Raw genomic sequence first — 14091 nt, 5'->3', positions numbered from 1 at the left:
TGTGTGTGTGTGTGTGTGTGTGTGTGTGTGTGTGTGTGTGTGTGTGTGTACAAGGGGATGGTATTTCTCTGTGTGTGTGCAGAGGCTAGAGGACAGCATGGGCTGTTTCCTTGTCACTCTCTGTCTGTTCCCTTGAGGCAGGGTCTTTTCTTGAACCTGTTTTCTTGTTTTGGCTAGAAGATAGCATGCACCAGTGATCTGACTCCCTTCATCCCCTTGGAGCTGTGGTTATATGCTATGCCAGAATGTAGCCTTGTTTCATGGGTGCTGGGTCATCTGGTCCTCATGATTGTGCAGCAAACATTCTCAACTCTTTAGCCATCTTGCTAGTTCAGGAAAAGTCATAAATGAACAATCTTACTTTATCAGCCTAAAAACAAAAGTAAAGTTAAAACACAGTGAATAGAAGGATGGGAATGGTAAAGATTAAGAGCAGAATTTAGTGAGATTAACAAGAGAAATAGAAAATGAATACAACAAAATATGGATTCTTCAAAACATTAATAAAATTGGCAAACCCCTTGCAAGATTGACAAAAAAAATTAGATATATATTTTTTTAATATTAAGAATAAAACAGGTATTACTCCTGATCCCACAGACAGCTAAAGTACAACTTAGGAATAATAAGAACAGTTCTGTGAACATACATTTAACAGCTGTGGTTAAATACCAATTTGTATTTTAAAAGTTTCTTTTATGCCATGACATTGCCCAGGCATGAATTTTTAATATATTTATTTATGTCATATTTTTGTGTGCATGCACGCTTATCTCCTAGCTCCATTGGGAATCTCTTGAAATCTTTTTTATTATTATTATTATTTAGAGCTGTATTGAGGTAACTGAAATGATTTTGATGTGTGAGTGTGTACATATTGAATTTTATTAGGATGAGTATGAAATAGTTTTAATGTTAACTTAGGACTCAAGTCTTGAGGACTTGGATATGAAAATAATTTCTGAATTCTGGTAACTTTTGAATCAAAATTATGTCACTGGCTGTTTTTTTCCTTATGATTCCTAGCTCCCTTGATTGCATCCATTTTATTTTATTTGTACTTTTCTATTTAAAGTAAACCTTGGTTTTTATCCTTGCTATTAATGTGTGCCCTCTAATTGGTGTGCTTAGGCAGTTCATACTTAATGCAATATTGATAAAATTTGGCTAAATCTATTGTCTTACTGTTTGTATTCTGTTGTCCTGTTTGATCTCCTATTTCTCCTTTTATATTAATTCATTTTGGTAATTTCAGTGTTTGGCTCAGCGGCTGGCTTTTGCATTAACGTAGTAGTGGCTTCTGGCTTATAGCACTTTGCTTTATCTTGTCACTGCTTTCCAGAGGCGTGCATATATAGTGTGCATATCGTGTATCTTGGAAGTGTATTTTCTTTTTCACTTCCGGCTCTGTGCAGCTCTGTACTTCTTCGTATGTTTTAAATCTTACTACACACTTTTATTTTGCATTGAACACTTGATTATTTTCTGTTTCCTTTTTTATACATGAAAAGGTCCCTTTTTTACTTTAGTTTTTTTTTTTTTTTTCATTTCATTGGGTACAGTCTTGAAGGCGGATACATGTATTCTTTCTCGTAGTGTTAAAAGGTTTTGCTTCGTTGTCTTGTAGCACACATAGTTGCTCTGTATGTGAGTCTTTGCTTTCCTGTTGCTGTGAGAGTCTTCCGTAAGCAGTTTTATTGTGATTTCCCCTTTAGTGTAGTTTTCTTCAGGGCTGTGTGGTGTCTGTGTGCATTCGTGCATGTGTGCATTTAGAGTGTGATGTGCTCTTCAAGCTGCAGGTTTTTTGTTTCTACAAAATTTTGAACATTTTGCCTTTAGTTTCAAAAATCTTTACATTCTTTTCTCATGTCTCCTTTTTTGAACTTCTTTTATATGTATGTTAGATCGTGGGGTTCTATCTTTTTCTCTTTAATCCTTTCTCTCCATTGTGTTTCATTGTGGATAGTTTCTTGTAGTTTCCAGTGTTCTTTCCTTCCGCACTTCTAACCTACTTTGGACTTTGTAGGTTTCATGTCCAAAGTTTGCTCTTGTTGTCTAACATGGTCACTCTTAGGTCTAGCTTCTGGACCGTGTGTTTTGAACTCTCCAGTACTTCATGTGCTCATATAACCCAGGGCTCATGGGAGTTATTTACCCTTCAGCAGGATCACAGTCTTTGGTTGGCAAGTGCCCAGTGGCTTGAGAATTGTTTCTTGTACATTTTTCTAGTTTTTCATTTGTATGGATGGTAAATTGGACCCTTGTCCCCTATCTAATTAGTACTGGAAGTTTTATTCCTTTATATTGTTTATCTGCCCACTTTATCCAGGTAACTCCCTTCCCTACACTTCTACACATACGCACACTTGAATTGTTTGAGCTTCACAAGGAAGAGTAGACATTTTGTTCATGATTGTATTTGAAGTGTGCGATGTATCCTTGTTGTATTTTGTTGAGTAAGTGGATTATGTAAATGGGCATGCAGGCGTACTGCTGTGTGAATAGGCACATATGCTGAATATACCAGATAGGTTATTGCTAGTTACTTAGAAGCAATACAGCATATTAGGAATTTAACCTCAGAGTTTTATCTTCTTTGTATGCAATGCTCCGACGTAGAGACTCATAGTAGACAGCTTTCCTGTGAGGTGGCTAGGGATCTGTATTCTTCTGTATTGGGCTTTGTAATCTTGTAGGGCTGAGCAGCCACTCTCTAGCCACAGATCCACAGTGTTTGAAAAGGGGAACCACTGGTGAGACTGAGAGTTTAGGACACCAGGCATTGTCATATGATTCTGTAGTTATCGGGCCTTCCTTCCCCAGGTTGTTGCTGAAGATCAGCTCGGGTAGAATAAGGGCTTCGTGTGTCCTTATTAAAATATCTCATCCCAGAGCTGCTGAAACAGGGTTATTGTGTGGAAGCTTAGAAACAGGCGTTTCTCACAAACTTCCCTCTTACTTGCTACACTCGCTAAGAATGATCCCTTCTGGTGTGAAGGGTTGCCTTCAGGTTTTATTCTTACTGAAAAAAGAATGCAATGAACTTGACAGTAAAGCTTGCAGCCAGAGGGAATCACTCAAGAATACATGCCCTGTTTAGCTAGTCTGACCCTACTATGATAGTTGTAGCCAAAGAAAGGTAACCATTTACTAGGTTCTTTTATTAACAAATACTTTTTGACTGTGTAGTGTGCAGGAATAAGCTAGACATAATCCTGTATTCGATGAGTTTATTTTGGCAGGGTTTGATGGTGTATTTCTGTAATCTCAGCACTCAGAACACTGAGACAGAAAGATTGCTGTGAATTTGAAGTCAGTCTGGTCCACGTATTGAATTCCAGGCCAGCCTAAGTTAGAGTGAGGCCCTGTTTCAAAAAGAATAAACTAAACTAAATTAAGAAAAACATCTAGTAGCTGTACAGAGGAGATGTAAATGTGCCTCGTGACTGTGGACTGACTGACATCTCTGAAATCAACAATGGGCCAGTTAGATAGTATTCAGGACAGTTGGGATTGCCTACTTATGCATGAGTTTGGTCAAAGCTGCTCAGACTAACTTAATTGAGTTGATCGTAATCACTAGGTTAAATACCTTTAAAAGTATCTCACAAATGATGTATTGAAATGGAAACACAGAGTAATAGGATAAAAGTCTGTTCTCTGTCAGCCTAAAGGAATTCTCCAGAATGACAACCCTCAGAAGAAAAGAAACATTGTATCATTGATCCATTAACAACATTGTTTTCTTTCTATGTATATGAAATGTTTATCATATGTGAAATTATGAAGTCTAGCTACGTACATAGCAAAGCTGAGTGGCAAAGTGATTGCACAGTGTGCCAGAGGTTCAGTTTCTAGCACTGGGGTAGGGGAGATAAGGTCTTCGCTGATCACCTGTCATGCAGTTACAGCCCCAGCTACTTTGGGGGAACTGAGTTGCAGAGGGATTGCTGTTCCTTAAGAGTCTGGGGCCAGCCTCGGGGCATAGCAAGACACCTTCTGGGAATACAAAGATGATGAGGTCTTAAATGCTATTGAAATATGCTTGTAGAGTCCTGATGGTCTCTGTGCATGAATCTCTCAGCTTCCTTCTCCATGTTCTCACTCTAAATCCAAATTACTAACCTGAAAGATACAATAATGACTGGTCTGTTTCTCTAGTTTTATTTTATTTTATTTTTTTAAGTTAGCCAGCCTATCCAAGTATTGCATTTTGAACGGCAGATCTGATGGTTACTTCCTTGATTAGACTCTTTCAGTGATGCCTCTTCTCTTTCTGGTAATTCCCCGTTGTTTTAAGATAGTCCTCTTTCTTATTTTGCTCTTCAGGGCTGCTTGAGACAGGTCATAAATCTGCCTTTCCTGTAGCATCTATTGTCCACATTGTCATCTATTTTGACACTTACTGATTCATGCCTTCAGTTTGGTGGACTCCTAATTCCTGGAATATACCCGTCAAAACTTAACAGATTTTCCTTGTAAGTCTGCTTAAAACCCTTGTAACCCTCATTAGACTGACTTCATGGAAACCATGAGTTTTCTCCCTAATTCTAACTCTGGCTGTAAGCTGATCACCTGATTCATTAATGTTAGCATTTGTTAAAGGAGTAAAGTTTGAATAACTATGTTATAATACAGGATGCTAATAAAGGAAAAGTACAAACATTAAAAAATTTTCACATGGAGTACGCATCTAGGTCATTTTTGGTTGGCCGAGTTGGAACTTAAAGCATACAAACGAACAAAAGCATCAGTTGTTTGTAGAAAAAGAGTTGAGATGGATTGGACCAGACTGGGGAGCGAAGGAGAGACTGGACAGGTTTGACTCTGTTTAGAGTGTGAAGCAAGGGTGAACTCTGAAACGGCTACTGGCACAAGCTCCTGAGGGCTTTTGGTCCTGGGTGGAGGTTATGCTGCTTTGGTTTGTAGTGGCAGCTAGTCTAGAGTTCTGCCTCTGTGTGGGCCAGACACACGTGTTTGGGAGCCAGTTGAGAGTTGGTCTTCAGTGTCTCTCAGGAGCATTTACAGTGTTCCTTGGGTAGTGCCATTCTCGGCACTCTGAAGGATCCCATGTCCTTTCATAGTCTCTGTAGATTTGCTTTTTTTCAGATTGGCTTAGTGTGCATTTAAATCTCTTGCATATCTCTTCATGGCTGCACCACTTATCCATTGTGTTGATTAACACACAGTAGATGCCTAATAAAAAATACGTTGGCTGCTTCTGAATTTGGGAAATTACAAATGAAGTCCTAAAAACATCTGTGTGCATCTTTTTGGGTAGGCGTAAGTCTTTAGCTCATTTGGGTGTGTACCTAAGCAGTGTGATTGCTGGATAATTTGTTAAGACTCTCCCTGGTTTTGTAAGTGACTGTCAAATCCTTTCCCAAAGTGGCTGCGCTGCTTTGTACGCAGCAGCACAGGATGAGCGTTTCCTGTACTGGTGTCCTCGCTAGCACTCAATGTTTTCTGTGGTTGCACTTTGGCTGTTCTGACGGTATTTTGCTTTAATTTGCAGTTACTAATGAAAGAGAACATTGAGCGTCTTTCCTAGGCTTGTCACCTGTGTATCTTCTTTGTCTGATAGTCTGTCCATTTTTAAGGTTTTTCTTCTGTTAATGTTAATAATTCTTTTTATATTTTGATAATACTTTCTGTCTATGGCTCAGCTGAGTTCTCTGTCTCTACTGTGTGTGTTTTTTGTGCATGTGAGTGGTGAGTCTCCCCGCCCCTATGGGTTGAACCCAGGCCCTCATCCTGTTAGACAAACCTTCTCCCATTGAGTCACCTCCTCAGTTATTCTTAGTTAGCTAGCTTCATCTTTTTTAGTCACAGTTCTGCAGTTAGTTATGATTCTCTTCCCTCCTGGTGAAGCTTCAGCAGCTTTTATTATGTTTGGGTTATTGACACTTACTCTCCACTCTATCACTCAAGCAGGTTTTAGAGCAGACAGTTCCTGAAGTCTTACAAATATGTTAATGGCCTCTTACATGAAAGATAGTTTGGCTGGGTACAAAACACTCAGTTTATAGTCTAGAGTTTTCTTTTCTTTTTTTTTTTTTCCTTCTTTCTTTTTAATAGTACCACAATCTTTTCTAGCATAAAATATTACTGTTGAAGTTTCAGGCTATAGGCAAACTGATCCATTTTTTTCTCCCTTATTAGAAACTTTGTTTTGTCTATAATTTTTAATTTTTTAAACATTTTTTAAAAATTGATTTATTATGTATACAATGTTCTGTCTACATATATGCCTGCACACCAGAAGAGGGCATCAGATCTCATTTTAGATGGTTGGCAGCCACCATGTGGTTGCTGGGAATTGAACTCAGGACCCCTGGAAGAACAGTCAGTACTCCTAACCTCTGAGCTATCTCTCTAATTTTTAATTTTTTAACGTTTTTAACAGACAGAAAAAATAAAAATCATATACATTAATGTGTTGCTATATATGTTTCAAGGTTGTATCATGTTTAAATCATGTTAATTGTATCTAGCTCTTCAAATTTCCTATTGACAATGTTCTTTAAATCCCTTATTGCAGCTTTTTGAGATGTCGGGTACATTATTGTAGTCATTCTGCTGTACAGAAGCATACCAGAATGTCTTGTTTTTGTTTAACTGCAACTTTATGTGAACGTTTTGTTTTTTGTGCACATGTAACTTGAGTTTCTAATGGCGTATTAGGTCCCTGTGAGGGAGTCGGATAGCCATTCTGGCCGCCCTTATGATTGTTGTGTGGTGTTGTCTTCACTGTCATCTTTCAGAGTTATGCATTGTTCAGCCAGGTGTTTTTTTTTTTTGTTGTTGTTTTTTTTTTTTCGCCTACTGTTTCTGGGGTCTTCACGCCTCAGCATTCCATTGTAAGACTGGAGTTTTTGCATCAGGTCCTTGTCTCAACCTGTCTGCATTGTTTTGATGGTTTTCCCCAGTGTGAGACTGTGCTGGCGCTCCTGGCTCACTCCTCAGTAATTCTGCCGTCTGTGCAAACTCAGGAGTTTCCTGGCAGCTTGCTGCTTACAGGATGGACCTTATGGTTGCATTCACCTGCAAGTAAGGCTTGGTAAACCTTTCTGCTTTTTTCCATTTTCTCACATATGTTCTTTCCGTTTTCTCCGATGTTAGAGTCCTGCTGTTTTGAGGTATTTGTGAGGGATTGTGTTTGGAGTCTTTTGCTTCACTTGCTGCAATTGGGGACATTCTCTTATGTCCTGAGACTTGTAAGGGTTCTCGCTTACCAAGTTGTTGAGGATTTATCATTAGGTTCTGATATCTTAGGATATTTCGTTTTCAGGAGTTGTCCTTGGGAGGTTAAACCTGAGCCGCCTCCACAGTCAAGGACTGGTTGCCACATTATCAGCGAAACTGTGTGACTTGGAAGGAGCTTCGGCTTTTTAAATCTGTGCTTGAAAGGGTAACCTAGGGTGACTTCAGCATATAAAATCAGATATTCTGATGCTTTAATAAATAATTTTGTGGATGTGTGTGCATGTGCAAAAGTGTGGAGGTCAGAGGTCAATAGTGGTGTCTTCTTATTGCTCTATACCTTATTTGTTGGAATGGGTGTCACTGAGCTTGGGGCTCATCTGTTTTGTAGGCTGTGAGCTCCAGGACCTGCCTGTCTCTGTCTCCTCAGTGCTGGGATTACAGGTGTGCACTGCTGTGCCTGGCTTTTTTACCTGTTCTGCCTCCAGACTTGGGTTCTTGTGCTTTTGTGGCAGGGATTTTACTGACTGAGCCATCTATCCCCTGTAAATGAACATTAACAAGTAATTAATTTTATTGGCATTAGTATACGAAATTGAAAGAAGTACTTGCTTGGTAGAAATAAGTGTGTTTAGAAAAAGCTAAAGGGGAAATAGTGGTTTTTTTAATGTGTTATGTTCACATTTAGTCTCTGAATGTTTTATGGAAGGAATATAATGTAAATACTGGGATTACTTGAATTTTAGAGTTTGATTGTCTTCCATATAATGAGTACTAGGCATTTTCAATATGAACATGTAGGAGATGGTATTAATATTTTATAATTTTGTTAATAATTATTATGTAGTTTATACAGTCTCATTTCAGACAGAAGAGATCTAAAACAAAATTATCAATTTCTCATAGGAATTGAAGTTAAAAGATGAAGAATGTGAGAGACTTTCGAAAGTGCGAGATCAACTTGGGCAGGAGTTGGAAGAACTCACAGCTAGTTTATTTGAGGTTGGTCTGTTTACATCGTGGCCAAGAGCAACATCCCACTTTTATGTGTTGATAGAATTGGTTTGTGAAGGAACCTTGAGAAGGATATGCCCAGTTTCGTGTGTGTTCATAATACCTCCAAGCAAGAAAGAGAACATAATCGTTAAGGAAATGTAGCTCTACAATTACAAGTATAAAGAGGAAATAGGAGCATCATAGCTTATCAGTGCCAGGCAGTTAAAAATGTATGTGTAAAAGAAAATGTTAGTAACTTACCAGTTATCTAGGTGCTACTTTGAGTTTTTTAAATTTCCTTCTATGATTGAAACCTTTGAGGTGCAGTTATTGCTGTGGGGAGATTTGAGGAACATCATGTGGCACACCTTTTCACCTCCAGCTTGCCCTCAGGACCAAAATTTCTGCCCAGCTCTTGGACTGTTGATAGCAGGGCCATTGGCACAGACAGACAGATGAAGTGGGGCGTGTAAGACAGCAGAGAGATAGACACTCACTATTGTAAATAATTGGCTCACGTGGCTGTGGAGGTGGCCACGTCCCAGGGATGTAAGGTGCATTAGAAAGCTAGTCCGAGCTCGAAGGCCTGAGAACCAGAAGAGCCATGTTTGAGAGTCTGAAGGAAGAATGGAATTTTTTACATGGTAGGAAGGTAGGCTTTTTGTTCTGCTAAGGCCTTCCTCTGGCAGTGTGAAGCCCGTTGACTTATATAGTACAGTCTGCATTAGGAAGTGTATCAATTTTAATCTCACTCAAAACACCATCATAGAAATACTTAGGATAATGTTTGATAATACTTAATTTGGGCATCCTGTAATCCATTCATATTACAAAATGAAACATGAAATAGATCCGTCCCCCAAATAGTAACTGGGAAAGAAAAGTAATTCTATTTTTCAGGTTTGTCAATATTTACATGTGTTTAAGAGCGAAGATCACGAGTGAGTAGTCTTATATCTCCTGTAATCTAATAGATCTTATGTGGAGAAAAGTTAAAACTTTACCATCACACATGTAAGTTATATGAAATGGATAACACTAATATGTAAGCTAGAGATTAACTTACACAATAAGTATTTAAAGTAGCTGTGAGCACTGAAGTTTGTTAATGGACACAATAAAGCAAGAAGTGAAATCAGACACAGTTATGAAATGTGGTGGAGTGGGGAGCAGACCGTAATGTATCTGCATGTAGTTGAAGTTAATCAGCTAAAAATAGTGTTACAATGCAGGAGTGATTAGTTTGAATTCTGATAACCATAATTTGAAAAGTCCATTAGATACACAAGAGAGAAAAGAGCCAAGGAATGCCAGTGTGTGCACACACGCACATGCACACCACCAAACCACAGGAGAAGAGAGGAGCATGGAAACTATAGGTCAGAGAGAACACAGATTCACACACCGGGAGAGTAAGCCTTTACCGTACAGTGATCACTTTAGATGCAAACAGACCAAATTCCCCAGGCAGAAGCTAGATGGCAGGTACAGCCTGAAGGTGAATGGGTGGAGAAATACTTCTGCGGTTAGGGGAACAGGGGTGGCTGTTTTTGAATTGCACAGAACAGACTTTAAATCCGAACTGTCATTAAGAGATAAGGTCATTACATAATGACAGAAGGATCAGTTTGATTGGATGATAGAATTAAATATATACCCAACAACAGCTCCTGGATGTGCAAAGCAGTATCAGATCTGAAGGGAGAAACCACAGTATAGTAATAGAAGGAGATGTTAATACCTTGTTGGGTACATGGGGACATTGTTCAGACAAAGTGAAGATAGCTGGGTGGAGTGACACTAGACCAGATGTACCTAGCTGACATGCGTAGAACTTTCCACATAAGAGTCCACATTCTTCTCATGTGTACATGAAATGTTATCTAGGATAATTCATGTTACAGCACAGAGTTCATTACAAACTTAAAAAGACAAAAGATGCCGAGAAGCTTTTGCAGCCACTAATTAAAAATCAACAGTAAAACAGTCAAATGCACAAGTATGTGGAAACTAAAACACGTTGAACTGTGGGGTTAAAGAAGGAATTAAAAGGGAATTTGAAAAACTTGGACAAATTGAGACCATAACATAGCTAAAGTGTAGGAGATGCAACAAAAGCAGCACTAAGAAAATTACATAGCAGTAAATGCCTACAGAAAAATACAAGACGACACTCAACTTGATGCCAGACCTCAAAGCATGTGAAAAAGAATAAACCTAAGCTCCAAGTTAGCAAGAAGAAGGAAATATTGGAGTGTCATAGGAATAGAAACAAGGGCAAAAAAAAGAGAGAGAGAGAAAAAGCTGGAGAGATGGCTCAGAGGTTAAGAACAGTCACTGTTCTTCCAAAGGTCCTGTGTTCAATTCCCACCAACCACAAGGTGGCTCACAACTATCTATAGTAAGATCTGGTGTGCAAGCAGAATGTTGTATAGATAATAAATAAATCTTAAAAAAAAAAAAAAGAAAATATCAATAAAACTAAGAGTTCTTTTTTTTGAAAAAAGAAGAAATAACCAACACTTTACTGAGGAAAAAAGAGAAAGTTTTAAAAAGAGAGATGAAAGAAGAGACATACTGGAGGTTTTTTTTAAAGGAGGTTTTTTTTGTTTTTGTTTTTTTATGAAAAAATCCTGCTCCAGTCAAATACTCCAGAAGAAATGGAGAAATTTCTGGAAATACACCATTTATCAAAATGGATTCAAGACAGCATGGGAAGTCTGAAAAGACCAATGACAAACACAGATAGCCAAGCCAACTGAGAGGGGTCCAGTGCTGGACAGCTCCACAGGGCAGCGTCACCAAACAGTGAAACAGGATACTAGACATCCCCAGACACTAACACAAAGCCAAAGATGTAAATAGAAGGGAACACGCTTCTAAAAGCATTTTGAAAAGTCAGTATCGCTGTCAAAGCCAGGAAAGACACCATGAGAAGAAAACCTGAGTCAATAGGCTTGATACACAAAGATGCAAAAATCTCCAATAAAACGCTAGCAAACTGAGTTCAGCAGCACATGACTAGAGAACCATATACCATGGCCAAATAGGGTCTATCCTTGGAATGCAAGGGTGGTCCAACATCAGCAAACCAATTGGTGAGACACACTACATTAATAGGAAGTAGAAGCTATGTAATCGGCTAGGTAGATGGAGAAAAGCATCTTAACAAAAGCCGAAGTAATTTATGATAAAATCTTCAACAAAAGAGGCAGTAAAGGAATGTTATTCAACACAGTAAGGACCAAATATTAAACATAGCATCCCAGTCACCCGGGATAACAGAAAGCATTTGGTCTGTGCTCGGGTACAAGTCAAGGATGTTTGTGCCTCACCAGCTCTCCTTCATGTACTAGGAATCGTAGAAGGGACAGTTACACAAGAAAAGGAAGTAAAATTAGGTTTGCAGATGATTATCATTTCTATAGAGAATCCAAAAGACTCAGCAGTAAAAACAGAACTAATAAACGAATGTTGTAAAGTTTGAGATTAGTGTTTCTATATACAATAAATGATCTGAAAAGGGAATGAAAGAAACAGTTTCACAAAAGCATCCACAAGAATCACTTACTTAGAAATAAACAGTGACTGGTACACTGGAAGTTATGATAGGTTGATATGAAGGAATTAAAGAGGATACACAAGTAATCATTCCACGAATTGGAAGAATTAATTTAGTGTTCGGATTTCTATATAACCAGTGACCTGTAGATTCAGTATGGTCACTATCAAAATCCCAAGTATATTATTTGCAGAAATAGAAAAAAAAAAAAAAAAAAAACAACAACAACTTAATTCACATGGATCAACAAAAGAGGGGAACAACCAAAGTCCTCTTGAGCAAGAGCAACAAGCTGTGTACTTCACATTTCCTGACCTCAGAATACATGACAAAGTGACGACATTCAAACTGCAGCCTAATAGAAAACAGGAAAGCCACGGAGGCCAGCGGAACTGAGTAGAGCCCAGAAAGAGGGCTGCACATCTGTGACCTACTGGCTCGTAATGAGGGGGTAATGAATGGGGGAGAGGACATTCCTTCAGTGAATGACACTGGGAAAGTAGTATCTACGTCTTCACGCCTATGAATGCAAGTGAGACCTTACACCATCAACAGATTCCCTCCAGTTGAATCAGAAGACCTGACACTACATGACCACTAGATGGGGAAAAGCTTGACTTTGTCTGGGCAGGTACTTTTTTATAAATATGAAACCAAAAGCTAAGAAAAGAGAACAAAAATAGACGAGTAGAACTGCATCAAGCTAAAACCCTGTAAACACCAGTCACCAAAATTAACATGCAGTGCAGTCAATAGAAGAAAATTTGCAAAGTGTATCTGACAAGGCAATATGTATTATATATATATATATTCCTTATATATATATTATATATAATATTATATATACATTATATATACATATTATATATAAGGAATATCAAAATAAGCAACAAATGGGCTGTTCTCTAAAGAGATGTACAAACAGCAGGAGGTATATGAAGATACTCAGTGTCACCAGTCAGGTCGTGCACATCAAAGCCCACTACATGCCTATAAAGTATAGCACATGTTGGCAGGATGTGGCACTGTTGATATGGCTCTTACGGACAAAAGTATGGCAGTTGCTCCCTTAAAAAGTTAAAAATAGAGCTGGGTGTAGTGGCACATGCCTTCAATCCCAGCACTTGGCAGTCAAAGACAGATCTCGGAATTCAAGATCAGCTTGGTTTACATAGCAAAGTTACAGGACAGCCAGGGCTACATAGCAAGACCTTGCCTTTAAAAAACAAAGAACAGCAACAAAATTAAAACTAGAAGCCAGCAATCCCCCTTTTGGGCATACATCAAAGGAAATAAAATTAATTCTTGGTATCTGTAGCCCCTGATCATTGTTATATTGTCACAATATAACAGATGTAAGCATATATTCAACAGTGAATGGATAAAGTGAAGCATAGTGTGTGTTGTGTAATGTTAAGCTTCTTAGAAAGAGTTGACATGGCTCAGTGGTAAAGGTGCTTGCTGTGCAAGTGAATGACCAGACGTCTATCCCAAATCCTGTGGTGGGAGAACAGTGCCACTCCTGAAGGTTGTCCTCTGAGAGACACACACACTTACAGTTTTTTTTTTTTTTTTAATGAAAGAAAATCTTACCATTTGAGGCAATATAGATGAGTATGTGAGAAAAGGACAGAAGAATGATACCTGATCTCCCTTTCTCCCTGGTCTCCCTGGAGATTCTAAAGGCGCTGAGTTTGCCAGGACAGAGTAAATGGGTGGTTGTCGGGTTGAGGAATGGGAGAGACAGAGATGCTGGCTAGATGGTAGCAGATGTCAGTTCGTAGGAGGTAAGTGTGCAGCAAGCACTGTGTCATGTTTTGGAACTTTGCAGAAAAGTAGATTAAAAAAAATATTTTTTACTTTCTTTAAAATTTATTTTTCTTTTCATGTGCATTGGTGTTATGTCTGTGTAAGGGTGTTGACTGCCATAGAACTGGGGTTATAGACAGTTTTGAGTTGCCATGTAGGTGCTGGGAATTGAACCCTGTCCTTTGGAAGAGCAGACAGTACTCTTAACCTCTGTGTTCCCCAGCCCTGAAAAGTAGATTTTAACCGGTCCCACCACCAAAAAAATAAGGGCAAGGTGAGGTGGGTCTATTTTTGTTTCTGTGTTTTAATAGAAAGGCCAACTTTCATTGTTACATTTTTATTGAGACAGGCAGTTCATACATGTAATACCTCTGGTTGCTTCCACACTGCAAGAACAAAGTTGAATCATTGTAACTCTGTGTGTTCCCGAGAACACCATTTGGCCCTCTGCAGAGGTTTGGTGATAGCTAGTACATATCACTGCTCCATGGACTAGAATGAATTTGGAACAAAGCCTGTAA

At 38.7% G+C, this 14091-nt stretch overlaps 1 protein-coding gene across 4 annotated transcripts in view; it reads left to right on the top strand.

The window, feature by feature from the left end:
* Rab3ip (RAB3A interacting protein) overlaps positions 1-14091 on the top strand; it is a 45496-nt gene that overhangs the window by 15070 nt on the left and 16335 nt on the right. For 3 of the 4 annotated variants that reach the window (XM_055625937.1, XM_055625936.1, XM_055625934.1), the window contains one exon: positions 8110-8205. The exons of the other annotated variant lie outside the window; for it this stretch is intronic. Coding sequence is in view for 2 of the 3 variants with exons in the window: in XM_055625936.1 (XP_055481911.1) it covers positions 8110-8205 (96 nt within the window). In the remaining variant the exon portion in view is untranslated. The remainder of the gene's footprint in view (positions 1-8109; positions 8206-14091) is intronic. 4 annotated transcript variants of the gene reach the window in all.

This window comes from Psammomys obesus, unplaced genomic scaffold (genome assembly GCF_907164565.1).
Source record: "Psammomys obesus unplaced genomic scaffold, mPsaObe1.curated_primary_1811, whole genome shotgun sequence".
Taxonomy (NCBI): Eukaryota; Metazoa; Chordata; class Mammalia; order Rodentia; family Muridae; genus Psammomys; species Psammomys obesus.
The sequence above is the reverse complement of the archived record's forward strand: the minus strand, read 5'-3'. Positions and strand labels throughout refer to the sequence as shown.